The following is a 14,203-nucleotide window of genomic DNA, read 5'->3' on the forward strand; positions in this document are numbered from 1 at the left end:
TGCTTCAGCATGCATGATCACTTGCAAGCGTGCCAGTGACGTGTGTGTGCTTGAATGTGTGCACTCGCCAGTGTGCGTGTTAATGTGCGAGTGTGTGTACGTGTTTGTGTGCGTGTTTGGTGAAATCACACGTCTCAGTGCGAGTCATTAATCTCATTATCAGTGGTATGAGGTGGGGCTGGCAGACCAGCGCTACATCTGCTACTATTCAAAACGTCGTCTGGACCACGCCAAATAAGAACACACTTCTTGTCTTATTTTTCAGCCTTTTGACATTCTTGCCTCGCAGCTGTGCAAGCACGTTGCCGAATCGAACCGAGAGTGCTGGGATAACCGAACTAAGAAGGAACGGTATGGGAAGGTCAGGCCCTGTCTGAAGGCAGCCGTGAAGTGACAGCCTGACATGGGCTTGTCGCTTCTCCCAAAACCGCTCTGCAGAATCACACAGTAAAAAATCCAGAATATTCTGCGCATCCAAACGGGGACCTGTGAGTGTACTCCTCGATCTACACAACTCTGAAATTTGGTCACCTTCGCATATACATACTGTACCTGTATGGGTCCATTTGGTTCCTGTCATTAATTTTGCTGGGGGGCCCTTGGAATCTCCTCAACTACTCCTGGTGGTTCGTGGTGGACCCCACATTCAAGTCTTTTGCCCATTCTTATGTCCACTTTAATGCTCTTTGTATTTAGAAAGTTTTTAGGCCTGGATGTTTTCACTGTGTTGTGTGCCTGTGTGTGTGTGTGTGTGTGTGTGTGTGTGTGTGTGTGTGTGTGTGATGGCGTTAGCAGGCTGTGATTGAGGCTGATGGCCAGAACATGTGAATTGGTTTACATCTGTTACATTTTAGTATGCTCAGCGATATAGGTCCTGGGATAATATTTATTTTTAATTCGCTCTGAAAAAATTGGAACATTTCAAAATCTTTTGTTACCAGACATCACAATCGTTTTCCATCAAAGAGTGTTAGGGTGGTGCAGGCATAAAGTACCTCCCCACCGTCGTGGAGACTTCAATCAATGCCACTGGTTTGCATGGAGTGAAACTCCTCACTGTGAGTTAGTGTCCAAGTGTCCAGCATGACATTGAACTCCAAATGGCTCTCGATGAGGTCGGTGCTTTGCATGGTTCCGTCCACCACCGTTGGTGTGTGAATGTGTGTGTGTGAAAGGTTGATTATAATGCACTGCACAAGCGCTTTGGATAAAGGTGCTATATAAATCCACCATTTAGCATTCAAGTGAAAAGAAGCGGCTGGCAACTAAATTGTGTATTGGAGGAGGCGTGATTGTCTACACCTTCCCCAGACCAACACTAGGGGTTGACACTACTCCCTTGAGATTAGGACCATTCATTCTGCACACGGGCGGGGGCTTTCTCACATATCACAAGTGACATATTTTAGTTTAAATACATTTTCTCTGCAGGAGTATTTGATTGCAGCATGTAGGAGGTCTGGTTCTCTGGGGCTGAGTGGGGACGGGTCAGCGAATGGCCATGAGAACAGGAAAAGGTACACTCTGAGTGTGAAGGACTCAACCTCTGAGCTGTTTATCAGATAGCAAATGAACCGGAGAAACCCAGAGAGAGACAGGGGGAGGGAGGGGAGGGGGAAGGGAAGCATTGGAGAGCAGAGGGAAAAGAAAAATGGTGGATCGAGGAGATTGGGGGAAAGAGGCAAAAAAAGATGAGAAAGATGGAAATATGGGTACACCTATATGCCGGACCGCTTGGTGTTTATCGATGAGCAGCTGTCGGAACACACACACACACACACGTGTTCTCACATGGTTCCGTTCAGCCTCACTTGCCTCCACGGCGAGCAGAAAAGCGCACACGGTGTTATTCATTACATTACTTGGTTGAAAAATCAGCAGAGGCCATATCACTCAGCTGCTGTGATAAACATTTTCTCTGGCTTCGAGGGCAGCGGAGCGGGCTCTTTTTCCCCACGACACCCATCATCGCCGCCGTCCACTTCGCTACATAATCCACATTCATCAGAGGGGTGTAAGAGAACCGGGCAGCTTCATTACCAGTCCAAATAATCGGCCGGTCAGACGATCAAAACAGTATTACGGTGTAGATGTCACGCGTGTTTGGTATTTCACTCTTTCCGGTGATAATTAGTTCCTGGACCCATGAGCCAGCTGAGCCGACTGGGCCAGTCAAGGCAGTGTACAGTACGTGAATTCATTTTTTATTTCAGTCATCAGCCTGGCGCTTGTGCAAGCAAGCTGTTCATCTGTCTTGAACATGTTTCCATTTCCCTGCGCTCAAATGCTGAATTACTCGAGTTATCCATGAAAAGTATTTAGTCTCATTCTTTGTCATTTCTACTCCATCTAGTCTCCCTGTGACTAATGACATGTTCTGTATTTGCTTCCTTTTAAAGTTTGTGTTGACAGAGAAAGAGACATTTGCTTTGTGAGTTTAGTTTAGTTAATTTTCCATCAACCACACAAGCATAGAATGGGGAGACAAGTGAAACACTACCTCTGGTTGCACAGGACTTTGTTTTGAAACATGAATATGTGACTATTGGTTTGTTCCGCTGTCAATCAAACACACAGGCTGTCACCATTGGCTGATGGCACAGTGTGAGAATCTGGTTTGTCCATTAGGGGTCAAAGGGTGGGAGGTCAGGTGACGGGCTCAGGGGAGAGATTGACACAGACCACTCAGGTGACCCCAAACCATTCCCACATAGAGCAGCGTCCACTCCCTAGGGAGGAGCATTCCATCACTGTGTGTGTGTGTGTGTGTGTGTGTGTGTGTGTGGATATATACGAATACAATGGAATTGTGTGTATGTGATAAATATACTGTATTATAATAATATAGTGATACGCTTTTTTACCGATATTGGAGAAATAGTTTTTCTTTATGCGTGTGTATTTGTGTGCGCGCACACACGGGTGTGTGTTTCACTCAGTGCTGAGTAGTACAGCAGAAGCAGCGCAGATAAAATGTGCACACAGCGAGACGGCCGCGCTGTCCAACTGTACCGCATAAAACCTGCTGATGTGGCTGGACACACACACACACACACAGACCCAAACCCCACACAGTCTTGTCTCGCACACATCCAAGTATAGCACATAAAACGTGCTGATGTGCTGCGGGGGAAGCGAGGCAAGCAGCAGCAGGAGTCTTTAAGCCACCTCAGTAGGAGACAGAGAGCAGAGCACAGTCCAGCCAAGCTGCAGACCTCACCACCGTCCTCCTGTGTCCTGTCTGGTTTATAGCTCCGCTGTGTGTGTGTGTATGTGTGACCTGTGATAGCACTCGTGTTGATATGTCTGCGTACTTCCATCCTGAAAATATGTTTGTACACACTGCAACATCCTGAGTGTTCGTTTAATCACTTCAATGCTATATGCAGTACTTCACTGACCAGAGTCCCCCAGGAGTCTCCCCCCCCCCCCCCCCCCCTCTACACTAAATATGTGCTGAGCATGTAGATCTGCAATTTTTGCCAAATGTTTGCCCCCGGGTCTTGGGTCGGCCCTTTTACGTTTACTGTATGGTGTCCAGTAGCCAAGCCAAGTAGACATGAGGCGTTTGTTTTAGGTGTCCAGTGAAGAGCTTTTTGGGTGATGTTGTCCTGCTCTCTTCAGACATCCCCTATCCATTGCCTTCTCTTAATGATGGTGTCTTGTTTACACAGGCTGAGTAGATGTTGGATATGGTTTGATGCCAGGATATTCTCTGTATTCTCTGTAAGCTTTTTGTGTGGAACGTTGACAGTTTGCTGAGATCATTTTCTGTCATTCTCCATCACTGAGCCATATAGCGGTACTTTTTTTGTCATGCACATGCATGCAAGTGCCAGAATTACATCTACATCCCACGATTTCAACTGACTGTGTCCGTGTGTACATATGCATGACTATTGCCTATATACTAATGTTTGCACGAATACACAGTCTGATTTTCTATGTGCACGCGTGCCAGCGTGTGTGTATCTGTATGCGTATCTGTATCAGTGGCCGCTCGCATCCTCGCGCATGTGTGAACACGTGTGCCTGCGTGCCTCTCCTGACCCCGCTGGTGGCCCTTCTAATCACGTTGGACGTGCGAGGGGTCACCGGTGCTGACCTTCTGGCTCCAGTTCACCATAAATATTATGGGACCATGCATAGACGCTCTGCCTGGCTGTTTAATATAGTGTCTCTCTGTTCAAGGCCCAGGACTATCGGCTTTCACTGGGGTAGAGACTTGGAGTGGAATAATACAGCCTGGACCTCATAGTTGCAAATAGACATGGAATTCTAATGCTGCGTAGCCACTGGTAGATTAAAAAAATACAAAGATGGGAAGCTACACTAGCCTGATTATCAGACTGTAGCTTTCTTGAAGCTTCAGTCTGACATTGTCTCCTGTCTGAGCGATTTCAAGGGGGAGGGGATTAGAATTTCCCTCAACCAATAGCCATTGTTTTTGTTTTTCCCTCCTTCATGTGTGTTGCGCCTTGTGATGACGCTGAAAACGGGCCTCGGCGCTGATTGGTTGTTCGTTAGACCCACCCCCACCACCGATTCTCAGCGCAACACCAGACCAAGAGATGCAGTCCACTCAGAGTGGGCAGGGTCTTTGGGCTGGATCCAGGCTAAAGCTACACAGCATATTTGTAGCTGAAGTTTAAAACTGCTCTTTCTGTATCTTTGTAGCTGCAGCTTTTGTAGCAGCTACAAACGTGAGATGTATCTTTGTATCTTCATGTCGCTGGCTTCCATTGAAAATGAATGGTAGACTGTATGTTTGCATCTGCCCGTGTGTACGCAGCATAAGGCCTGATGTGTCACGTTGTGAGCTACAAATCGGGTGCAAGAGCGCGTCACGAGTAGAGATGATGTGCATAATGTCTGCACAGCACTATCATCTGCTCAGTGCTCAACTAACTCTCAGTACTGTTGCTGTAGTGTGCGTGTTTTGTTTTTCTGTGTGCCAGCAGCAACGCACGAGGCCTATGGGAGTGCTCCGTCCTCCTTTCCCACGGTACACCTCCCATGAGGCCTTGCGGTGACGTCAGGACAGAGGTACAGGCGGACGCCCTGCTCAGAGGTCGCAGGTTCACTTCCTGTCTGTCAGGATCCAGTTGTTGGGCTTCTGTCCAAATCAGAGCGCCGTTATGATCCCTCTGTGATCTAAACCAGACAAACACTTTCATGTCGAGGACCCCCAATTTATATATTCACCACGGAACCCCATCTGAAAATATTTTGTGCCAGGGACCACCCTTTAAGAGAAGAGTTGTGTTGAGAAATGTTAAAAATTATTGTTAACAAGTCCCTGGATGGTTAGCGCAACTATCTGGGCGCCTAGGCTGCCAACCCAGCCGGACAGCGTGCCGCGAGTTTGACTCCCGAGCCCGAAGGCCTTTGCCGCGTGTCACTCCCCATCTCCCTTTCCCCCTTTCCTGTCTGTCTACTGTTTCCTATCAATAAGGGCCAAAAAGCCCCAAAACAAATCTAAAAAGAGTGTTAAAACATTTTTTTTCTTTTTTATCCCCAAAAATAGATCTATTGTACAAGCTCCCACTCAGATTGTAGATCTGAGTCCAACATGTGTGTATGTGTGTGTACTGTGTGTCTTAGTCGGAAGCAGCACCATTACTGTGATTACTGTACATCATCATACATCATCATGGTAAAAGGCATCACCTACTTGTTAAAGGGGTCCAAGAAAACTGTTTTGATGCTATATTAACACATTTTGATGGGGCGGCCCCCTGGAACCCCCTCAATTTCCCCTGGGGGTCCCCGGACCCCACTTTGAGAACCACTGATCTAAACCTGTGTGTCTGTCTGTCCCTCAGGCCATGTGGTTGATGCTGCAGCATGACACACCAGATGACTTCGTCATAGCGACTGGGGACGTCCACAGTGTGCGGGAGTTTGTAGAGCAGGCCTTCAAACATGTGGGCAAGACTATTGTGTGAGTAGAGTACACATGTACACTATTGTGTGAGTAGAGTACACATGTACACTATTGTGTGAGTAGAGTACACATGTACACTATTGTGTGAGTAGAGTACACATGTACACTATTGTGTGAGTAGAGTACACATGTACACTATTGTATGAGTACACATGTACACTATTGTGTGAGTAGAGTACACATGTACACTATTGTATGAGTACACATGTACACTATTGTTAGAGTACACATGTACACTATTGTGTGAGTAGAGTACACATGTACACTATTGTATGAGTACACATGTACACTATTGTGTGAGTAGAGTACACATGTACACTATTGTATGAGTACACATGTACACTATTGTTATAGTACACATGTACACTATTGTGTGAGTAGAGTACACATGTACACTATTGTATGAGTACACATGTACACTATTGTTAGAGTACACATGTACACTATTGTGTGAGTAGAGTACACATGTACACTATTGTGTGAGTAGAGTACACATGTACACTATTGTGTGAGTAGAGTACACATGTACACTATTGTGTGAGTAGAGTACACATGTACACTAATATTGTGTGAGTAGAGTACACATCTGTAATAGAGTGGTTGCACCACTCAAAAAATATAAATATATTATTTTAAAAGTTTGAACAATTAAATCACAACTTTTCAGTTGTTCCAACCTTTTCCAAAAGTAGGCCTAGTAAATAAATAAAATAAATAAATCTTCTCTTCCGTTTACACTCATCGTGAGTGTACCGACATTTACGAGCATTCCCGTTACGTGTGGAATTCATGAACTTGAACTTGGCTGTGACGTTGGCGGACGTTGGTCGCTCATTTCCAAGTCAGCGTAGAGGGTGCCGTAGGTACCAGTGATCAAGGCATACGTATATGTATTTAGAATCAATTAATAGTCCCCAAACCTCAAAAGTATGTATGAATGTATATTGATCACATGGACGCCACACACAGAATAGCCTAATAACTCTTACTATTTGATGAAGAAACAGCTGGATGAAATCTAGCTTTTCTGACGTCCAAAAACGGATTAATCCCTTAAAGAAAAGGCGAAACTGGTCCAGGATGGATTAAATATGTCCTGTGTCCATGTCCATTATTCCATTTGCTTTCCAAATCTGATGTAGTGGGACAGTGCAGGGCAGGGAATCAATCACCCCAGTAATCAATAAATCAAATAATGAAACATTTCGGATTTTAATATAGCATTTGGTCGTGTGGTTGAACTGTACAAATTAACTTCTTTCTCATTATCGTGAAAGAACATCAGTTAACGTATTAACGTTCTGACGTTCAGCAAGGAGTGAAGCAATCGTGTGCCAAAATAAGTTGACAAGTTTCTATGCAGTGCTTCCTGACCTGTCCGTCCATTTCGTTTATATTTATATATATATATAACTCACACTGTTTGCTTGATGTCCGTGTTCAAAATCAGCTGATTAACCTCCTACGTGATCCGATACAATTAAGCTATACGTGTCCAGAACAAATTATTTCCCCATAGACTTGATTTAGATAGCCTATACAACAGTGATATGATAGTAATCCAAAGGACAGACATCCCCCCCCCATTAATCAATGCAGCTCTGATAAAAGTATCGGATATCTTTTTTACCTCTGCAAAGGCGAGTGTGCAGTTGTTCAATAGAAATGTCTCTTAGATAGGTAATATTGTCAAGTGTATAGCCTTGATCCTGCCTGAGCTTGAACTTAAATCAAATAATGAACTAGAGTAGCGTTATGAGAGTAGCCTATACTTTATAACGTTCAGTCTGTTGACATTGCGAGAGACTCGCCTGTCAAAATAAACTGCTCTACAAGCTTATGTGATGCAGTGCATCGCGGAGCACCACGTTCACTGTTGTAAGCTTGGGGATCTGTGCATTTTGCAGGATGTGATGAAGTTTTTCATCAGAGGACAGATATTTCCTGTTGCCTTATATGGCGTGGAATGGGCGTGGATGTTCCATTAAACCAGGCGACACCAGCCGAATCGCTTGGGAAAGAGGCGAAATGAGATACACGGGTGATACGCACAAATTAAGTCATTACACCACCTTTGGTGAATGACACGTGAGCTTGATCGGACGGATTAATACGCTATCATTACACACTTCATTTACACCTGGTCGTAAATTTCCGTTGTGAATCTGGCCCATGGTGTCATGACAGCCTGACTGAGGCAAAAGGCCTCCTTACGCCTCATTTGGTGTCACACAGACCTCACACCCCACCTCCTCCCCCTCCAACACCCCACCTCCTCCCTCTCACCTTCCAGTCACCTCCCTGATGTTTCCTCTGTTGCTCCCCTGTCACACTGATGTGAGATTGGAAGCACTCACCTGTGTGTGTGTGTGTGTGTGTGTGTGTGTGTGTGTGTGTGTGTGTGTGTGTGCACGCGGAGGGGGGGGATGCGTGGTCTCAGAACGGGATGAATTGTGACATGTTTTGTCTGTCCGAGACCTTAAAGAAACAAACGGCTAAACTAAGGAACAAGAGAAGAAGAAGCTCCAAACAGCTGTGGGAAATTGTCATTTTCACTGAGATGTCTCTCTCTCCCTCTCTCTCTCTTTCTCCCTCTCTCTCTCCCCCTCTCTCTCCAGTTGGGAGGGGAAGGATGAGCAAGAGGTGGGTCGTTGCCAGGAGACCGGGGTGGTGCACGTGATGGTGGACCCGAAATACTTCCGCCCCTGTGAAGTGGTGAGTCGTGTGTGTGTCGTGATATTTTATTTAGTTTTTAAATTGTTACACAAAAGTGTAAAATCCCTCCGTAGTTTTTTAATATTGTGCTGTTTTTTTTCCAAAAGATAACGTGCTCTTTATTGTGTATATTATGTAAGGGACGCATCACTTTTCAGTGATGCGTATTTGGTTTTTTCAGGTTTGAACTGAAATCCGTTTGGATACGTGATTTACGACGGTATTATGAAGACTGGCTGTCATTGTCATTAGGCATTCTATTTTAGAACAGCCCCCCTCTGTCATTGTCATTATTATGTATTCTTTTGAAGAATGTCACCAACATTTGCTAACTTGCACCCTCCCTGTGACTTTGGGATCCTCCCATTACGAGCAGGCAAATGTTCAGGACACCTAGGGTTTATTGTGACAGTCATGGCTAGGCTGACAGCTGTCCTGCTGTGTGTGTGTGTGTGTGTGTGTGTGTGTGTGTGTGTGTGTGTGTGTGTGTGTGTGTGTGTGTGTGTGTGTGTGTGTGTGTGTGTGTGTGTGTGTGTGTGTGTGTGTGTGGAGACAGACCACCATGGTGTTTAAATGATCTTAAACTTGGCCGTTCACAAATGTTCCCACCTGGAAGCAGAGATAGAGTTTTAAGGCCAGCTCTAACCCCAGGTGCTATCACAGATGTTCTAACTTCTATGATGATGAATGATAGTGGGTGTTGGAGTTCACAGAAGCCTGTCTTAGTTATGAGCACTCAAGTCTAAAGGGGAACATGACTTTATTTCCATCGTTTACCCCATGGTGAACACTAAGAAGGAAACCCTTGTGTTAAACATTCCTTTACGTATTTTCTTCGTTTTTTTTAATTTCTTTGCTCACTGCAAAGAAATGTTATACAAATGAAAACATTTCCCGTATACAGTATACCATGGGGTGAGTAAAACATTTCCCGTATACAGTATACCATGGGGTGAGTAAAACATTTCCCGTATACAGTATACCATGGGTTGAGTAAAACATTTCCCATATACAGTATACCATGGGGTGAGTAAACGATGGAAATAAAGCCATTGTTGGGTAAAATTCCCCTTTAACAAAGGAAGTATAAATACTTTTGTGAATGGACATAACCCAGTTACGTATAATAACGACATATTGAGTGTTTGAAGCTGTTGGCTACATTTATTGTAGTGTGATAGAGATCAAGACACATTAATCAAAGGTGTTTTCAAGTGTTTTTTTGTTGCTTTTGTGGTTACTTCCTTGCATTGCTGCCCATGAGAAACAGGTGTAAGAGTGTGAAAGCCCCACTCATCACCTCAGCACTTGAACATATGTCTCCCCATATAATTCATATGGCTTTCACGGCGCAACGCATATTTCCTGTTGGTTGTGCCTGCCGTTAATATACATAAAATGCAGAGTGTTTTCTCTGTGTGTATCTGATTGCCGGTCATTGTGTCTGGGACCATATACACTTATCAGCTGTAACAGATCCAGTCAATGGCTAAAGAGACGCTTATTGTATGCTTGGAAACCAGCCATTTAGCCTATCTAAAAGTAATGCATCCTGCATAAAGGTGCTGAGTGAGCACACATATTAGGTGGCATTATTTAATGGCGAAGGGCTTGTGACCTGTTAGTTGACGGCCTGAAGGGTGGTGCAGCAGTCCACACTGGCAGGTGAGCCTCTAGGTTACTTCAGTAACTACAGTTATTTAAATGAGTGAGCGAAGTGAATCGCCCTATGGGTATTAGGGTTGCACGATATGGACAACATTTGATATATCGGTATGTATGCCAAATATTGCAATATCGATACGATATACAATATTACCGTTAAAATTTCATTTTCTATATTTTAAGTGTTGCAACATTGAAAACTAAACATTATTCAAAAAACTGCATAATAATAAGTCAATATCACTCTTAATTTGAAATTATATTGGGTTCCCACACTTGTTATTTGATATTATAAGTGTAGCGACAATGAAAACTAGCATGGATGTTGCTTTACTCTCCTTTTTGCGATACTGATATTGCGCATGTTCATACCTCGCTAACGATATAATGGGTATCACCATCTACTGCTGTTCCCGCCAATAGACGACACTACCCATAGGGCGATTCACAAAGCGAATGAGTTTAAAATAACAAGTGTATATATACAGCAGTGGCACACCACAGAACATCACAACTACATTGGGGCAGGACGATAACATTTAGATGAAAAACAAAAGTGCAAAGTATGCACGGTTTCATCTCTATTCTAATCGTGCCTACAGTATCTCTAAATGCTTGGGAGGTCCCTTTGCTGTCATCGCTGTGGCCCAAGGGGGGTGTCCTCCTCTCCGCTCCTTGGTGGAAGGAGAGGGGGGGGGGGGGGGGGGGGGGTGTAGGGTTACTCCTGGCTGTTGTGGCCTGGATTAACTGCCAGGTTCTCCGTTTAAAGGCGGCAGTGGCCCCGGTGCTGTGCACTAGGCTCAGCGGGATTACAGGGAAGCTCCAGCTGAGTGATGGCCAAGGATTAGGGAAGAGACGGCGCTGACTGACGGCTCAGGGGGAGGGGGGTTAACACACCTGGGGGCCTAATAGTCTGGAATTATTCATTCAGCGTTATTGTAGTTTTACATTTTTCATTAGATTTAATTGGTATTTATTTATGTTTTGACTTAGTTTTCAGTTTAGATTTAATTTGTTTTTAAAGTGCTGGTTTAGTTTACTTTTTATTTTGTGAAGTCTTTTTATTGTAGTATTTTGTTAGAGGTAGGTAAGATTCAAAAAGGTGAGGGGAAAAAAACATACCGCTTTTAATGACAAACGCCACTTAACAACTTTCTGTTCAGTTAAAACTGGCACAAATAATTGGAATATAGATTAAAATATTCACCCAAATTATTAAATGATTTTCGTTTGTTTAAGTTCGTTTTGTACACACACAATTACAGTTTCAGATAGTTATAATTCTCTATTTCTTTTATTTTTTATTATTGTTTACTAAACTGATGTTTCAATACTAGTGTTCATTATTTTGCTAGCTTTAGTTAACTATATTTATCTTAAACCCCACATTAAAATCCTACACGCATGCCTATTGATGCCTCATTTGGTTCCATTTGTACACCATTTATACACTTGAGTTAAATTAACACTGGCAATTTGACAGTGTAGATTTGGAGTCCCATTGATTAAATATTAAATGAAAAAGGCAGAGAATCACTGCCTTAAAGCAGTATACAAATGGTGATGTACGCGTGTTATCGATTTACCAGAAAATAAACACTATTTTTACATTTTTCCTCCTACATTTTTGAAAAATTTGAAAAATGTTTCCATTCTTGAAGATCCAATTTATTTATTTTTTAAGAAAAAAAAACTTTGAAAGTGGTTAAAATGAAGAGCATTTAACCTCTGACCCCATGAGATAGGAAGTAAGTGACACTATCTTCAGCACTAAACTGGAAGTACCTGTCATCGTGTGTGTGTGTGTGTGTGTGTGTGTGTGTGTGTGTGTGTGTGTGTGTGTGTGTGTGTGTGTGTGTGTGTGTGTGTGTGTGTGTGTGTGTGTGTGTGTGTGTGTGTGTGTGTGTGTGTGTGTGTGTGTGTGTGTGTGTGTGTGTGTGTGTGTGTGTGTGTGTGTGTGTGTGTGTGTGTGTGTGTGTGTGTGTGTGTGTGTGTGTGTGTGTGTGTGTGTGTGTGTGTGTGTGTGTGTGTGTGTGTGTGTGTGTGTGTGTGTGTGTGTGTGTGTGTGTGTGTGTGTGTGTGTGTGTGTGTGTGTGTGTGTGTGTGTGTGTGCGTGTGTGCGACAAAGGAAGATGGAGGGGGAAAGGGGGGTATTACCAATTTGTCAGACTGTTGAATTCTACTTTATTTTCCATCAGCCATGGCAGAAGCAAGTGCCTATACGTATGACTATGAGCACACAATGTGCTGGTGGGTGCGTGCGTGCATGGCTGTAGTATGTATGCACAGTATGTGGGGCGGCTGTGAGGGGCTGTCCCCAGGCTGTGTGCTAATATATGTGTAATTCATCATTAGCCCTGTCAGACTATATGTCTGACATGAGCTCATTTATCTCCCGTGGCCCTGGGGACTGGAGGGGCAGACCTGGGTGAAGGGGCTGAGGGCTAACTGTGCAGGTGTGCCTGCTGCGTTGGTGCAGGGGAGGTCTGTCTTATGGTTAGGAACACATGTTGGGTGTGTGCGTGCACATCAGCATGTATGTTTATTGGGCTCTTTAACACCCGCGGGCTGCAGCCGTAATGTGGTGCTTTCCTGTGGTCGTGGAAAAAAAAACGGGACGCCAGGCGCGTGCGTAGACGTTTTCTGCGCGGGTGAAAACGAGGCGGTTACGGAATAACACAGCCAGTGTTTTCCAGCAGGTAGATTTATTCATGTGTGAAAGCAGAAAAAGGCCTCGCGGTCTCTGGCTGTCAGCTAATCAACCTGTCAGGGTTCTGTTTGGAGTAGAGCTGTGAGCTGGACAGGTGAGGTGGAGACTTTCCACTTCAAATCAATATCGCCATTATTTCCAACTTTCTGCCTCGATTACGATTTAATGAAAGAAATAAGTAAGAATAGCAGATCTACAAGCTCACACTCACAGATCGGCTATTTTCACAATTTGTATGGCACTATTATTAAGCTAATGATTAAGTGGTTATAATCAGACTGATCGATTTTGTCAGTGAAAAGAATCTATTCAAAATGTTTTGTTCTTTTGTTGATTATTCAAAAATGCTTCTGGATTATTTGTATAACCCACATTACGGGTTTCAATATATTTTCAGTTAGTTTCCCAGCCCTACCCAGTTTGTCTCCATTGTATTGGGTTTTTCAGAGCTGAGTTTTCATGTCAACCCTGCATGTCTGCCAGGCTGAGATTTGGCTCACTTAAGCCCGATTTATATACTCTGTTGCGCATCAAATCTCTAAAAACTAGATGATCTACTAGCTCGTAGCGCTTGTTAGCTTGTAGATCAACTATTTTGGGCAACTATAAGTATAAATGAGCGTTAGAAGCCCTGTGTCTATGTGCCACAGTAAGGGTGTGTGCCAGTCTGTTATAATTGTCATTGCTTTTGTCTGCCAGCTCTCAGGGATCAGATAGATGTTCTTTATTTAGACTGCATGGTGCAGCGTCAGACCTAGTCTAGATAAAGAGAGGGTGTGGAATTCTGTTTGTTAGTTTTGATGTGGTGTCCTCCTGTTGTGTTGTCTTATAGACTCATCTTTAAATTATTTTAGTTAGTTATATTAGTTTTGATACTTGGAAGTGGTGACTGGTCGATATATGTACAATATTTCAAAAAGAAGTGCAGTTGGTCTTAATTATTCTCATAATGCTTTCTTGGATCAAATACTTTAATTTGACAGCTGTATAAACTACATGCGTTTTCCATTCCAGTCTACCTTTTTAATGACTTAGTTTTACTTTTAATTATATGCAATATGAATTGGCCATAATTAATTGTTACAGATTGCGTGCCTGTGTGTGAGGCGAGTTTATGTGTGTGTAGGCTTGTTCACGTGTGCGCGTGTGTGTGTGTGTTCGCACGC

At 43.7% G+C, this 14,203-nt stretch overlaps 1 protein-coding gene across 1 annotated transcript in view; it reads left to right on the forward strand.

Moving 5' to 3' along the window:
- Positions 1–14,203, forward strand: part of gmds (GDP-mannose 4,6-dehydratase) — a 177,205-nt gene that overhangs the window by 138,449 nt on the left and 24,553 nt on the right. Inside the window, exons 8-9 of the mRNA XM_083767075.1 lie at positions 5,826–5,944; positions 8,566–8,662. Coding sequence (XP_083623201.1) covers positions 5,826–5,944; positions 8,566–8,662 — 216 coding nt within the window. The remainder of the gene's footprint in view (positions 1–5,825; positions 5,945–8,565; positions 8,663–14,203) is intronic.

This window comes from Protomyctophum parallelum, assembly GCF_964188405.1.
Source record: "Protomyctophum parallelum genome assembly, chromosome: 6".
Classification (NCBI taxonomy): Eukaryota; Metazoa; Chordata; class Actinopteri; order Myctophiformes; family Myctophidae; genus Protomyctophum; species Protomyctophum parallelum.